The sequence below is a fragment of the Molossus molossus genome, unplaced genomic scaffold (assembly GCF_014108415.1).
Source record: "Molossus molossus isolate mMolMol1 unplaced genomic scaffold, mMolMol1.p scaffold_m16_p_1, whole genome shotgun sequence".
NCBI classification, from domain to species: Eukaryota; Metazoa; Chordata; class Mammalia; order Chiroptera; family Molossidae; genus Molossus; species Molossus molossus.
Window position 1 is genome coordinate 172,005,025 of NW_023425344.1, and position 2,339 is coordinate 172,007,363.

Below are 2,339 nucleotides of genomic sequence, written 5' to 3' on the forward strand. Positions count from 1 at the left end.
AACAGTTTAAACATTTTTAATTTGTTAAATCATGGTTACCTGTACACTTTTTGCTTTTAAATTTAAAATATGTATTATGTTAGATATATCTAAATAACCTGGTCCCACTATTGAAGAATATTATATGCATAACTTTAATCTGTTTAAGGACAAATAAATCATTGTGCACTGCTGCGTACACAGGGCTAAAGCCAAAAATGTTTCCTGAACCACTGGAGGTTGTACAAGGTTCTTTTCTGGAACCAAGTGGCGACATGGTGTCCTATGTGTCAAGCAAAATGTCAAAAAAAACATTCAAGACACGATTTACATACTACTTAATTTTTCTCTTTCAAAAAGCTATTATATGTTTAAAATGTACTAAGTAAGGGCTGTTTCTGAAAAGTGTTGCGGATTTTGATAAATCCAGCCATGTCAAGCATGTTTAGAAAGAGACAAAAGGCAGAGTCAGAAGAGACTGAAAACACATTAGTGATTTATTCATAATTGGTCTTTACTGTTGGAAGGTTAACTCTTATTAATCAATTGATTGCTAAGAGGATGAAAGAAATGTGCTTGATCTTCACAGAAATTTTCACAGTATCACCAAATCTAATCCTCTTTCTTCACACCTCTCCCTCTTTTCACAGCAGTCATAGATGTTAGCTATTAGTCCAATTTTATATTACTTCATTAAATTAAATTGACTTTTAATTCAAACTGGTTATTTTCCTTTTGTATATATACTAGATATAGTGCCAGTCATTGTGTGATATTTTCCTGATTCTTTTTTCAATTTAGGTCATTGTAGATTGGATACATGGCTCACACAAATGAATCAGTGGTGTCTGAGTTTGTGTTTCTGGGACTCTCTACTTCTTGGGAACTTCAGCTTTTCTTTTTTGCCATCTTCTCTACGGTGTACGTGACAGCCGTGTTGGGCAACATCATGATTATTGTTATCATTTCCTCCGACTCCCAATTGAATTCTCCTATGTACTTCCTGCTCAGTAACCTTTCTTTCATTGATATCTGCCAATCAAACTTTGCAACCCCCAAGATGCTTGTGGACTTTTTTGTTGAGTACAAGACTATCTCCTTTGAGGGTTGCATGGCCCAGATATTCCTTCTTCACAGTTTTGTTGGGAGTGAGATGATGTTGCTTGTAGCTATGGCATATGACAGATTTATAGCCATCTGTAAGCCCCTATACTATAGCACAATTATGAATCGGAGACTGTGTTTAATCTTTGTGTTTATTTCCTGGGCGGTGGGTATTCTTCATTCTGTGAGCCACTTGGCTTTTACAGTGAACCTGCCATTCTGTGGCCCCAATGAGGTAGACAGCTTCTTTTGTGACCTTCCCCTAGTGATAGAGCTGGCTTGCATGGACACTTATGAGATAGAAATTATGATACTAACTAACAGTGGCCTGATATCATTGAGCTGTTTTCTGGCTTTAATGATCTCCTATACCATCATTGTGATCACTGTCTGGCGCCGGTCCTCCAGTGGGTCATCCAAGGCACTTTCTACATTAACTGCTCACATCACAGTGGTGATTCTTTTCTTTGGGCCTTGCATTTATTTCTACATATGGCCTTTTAGCAGACTTTCTATGGATAAGTTCCTTTCTGTGTTCTACACCATATGTACACCCATGTTGAACCCCATCATCTACTCTCTGAGGAATGAAGATGTTAAATCAGCCATGCGAAAGTTAAGAAGTCGTCATTTGAATTGGAAAAACTAAGGATCACTGTGAAGGAATGTAACCTTGAAAGAGAATGAAGAGCCTCCACTGGATCACTGCATCATGCCAATTACTTTTGTTAATGACATGGGTTATTGAGTTATAGAATTGGATTTTTGTCCTAAGTGCAAGGAAATTGCATAAAATCAGTTCCTGGATTAATATTTAAAGATAACTTAAACCAACTTTTATTACTTATAATTCTAAAGTACAAACTCTCTTAAAACATTTAATAATCCTTTTAAATATTTTATTAGAAATTTAGAGTCTAATCTACATAAAATGCATGTTACTAAACTTGTGATTCTCTTCAATTGAAATGATATTTTGTACCTTGCAATCAAAATGTATAAGCCAATTGAGTTTCTGATATCGTCATTCAACTTATTCATGACATTTTATATATTGACATAATAAAAAAAATTGTTTTACAACATAGATCTCACCTCATTAATGTACATTTACTAGCTTATCTTCTTCTGTGTATTGACTATTTGGTTATTTCTAATTTGGTTGTTATACATTTGGTTATATATAATTTTCCCTAATACTCATTATAAAACTTTTTCTACATATTTGGTGCTATCAGCAGCATATGTATTTTCCA

General features: G+C 34.6%; 1 protein-coding gene across 1 annotated transcript; it reads left to right on the top strand.

Annotated features, from left to right (window-relative positions):
* The first annotated feature begins 741 nt into the window (after positions 1–741).
* LOC118643415 (olfactory receptor 4K1) lies at positions 742–1,877 on the top strand. The gene has a single exon (XM_036281491.1). It carries the CDS (start codon positions 800–802, stop codon positions 1,730–1,732), a length of 933 nt encoding a protein of 310 aa, XP_036137384.1. The 5' UTR covers positions 742–799; the 3' UTR covers positions 1,733–1,877.
* The last annotated feature ends 462 nt before the right edge of the window (positions 1,878–2,339 follow it).

Coding starts and splice junctions, on each gene's coding strand:
- LOC118643415 (XM_036281491.1), top strand. CDS start 800: ATGGCTCACACAAATGAATCAGTGGTGTCTGAGTTTGTGTTTCTGGGA.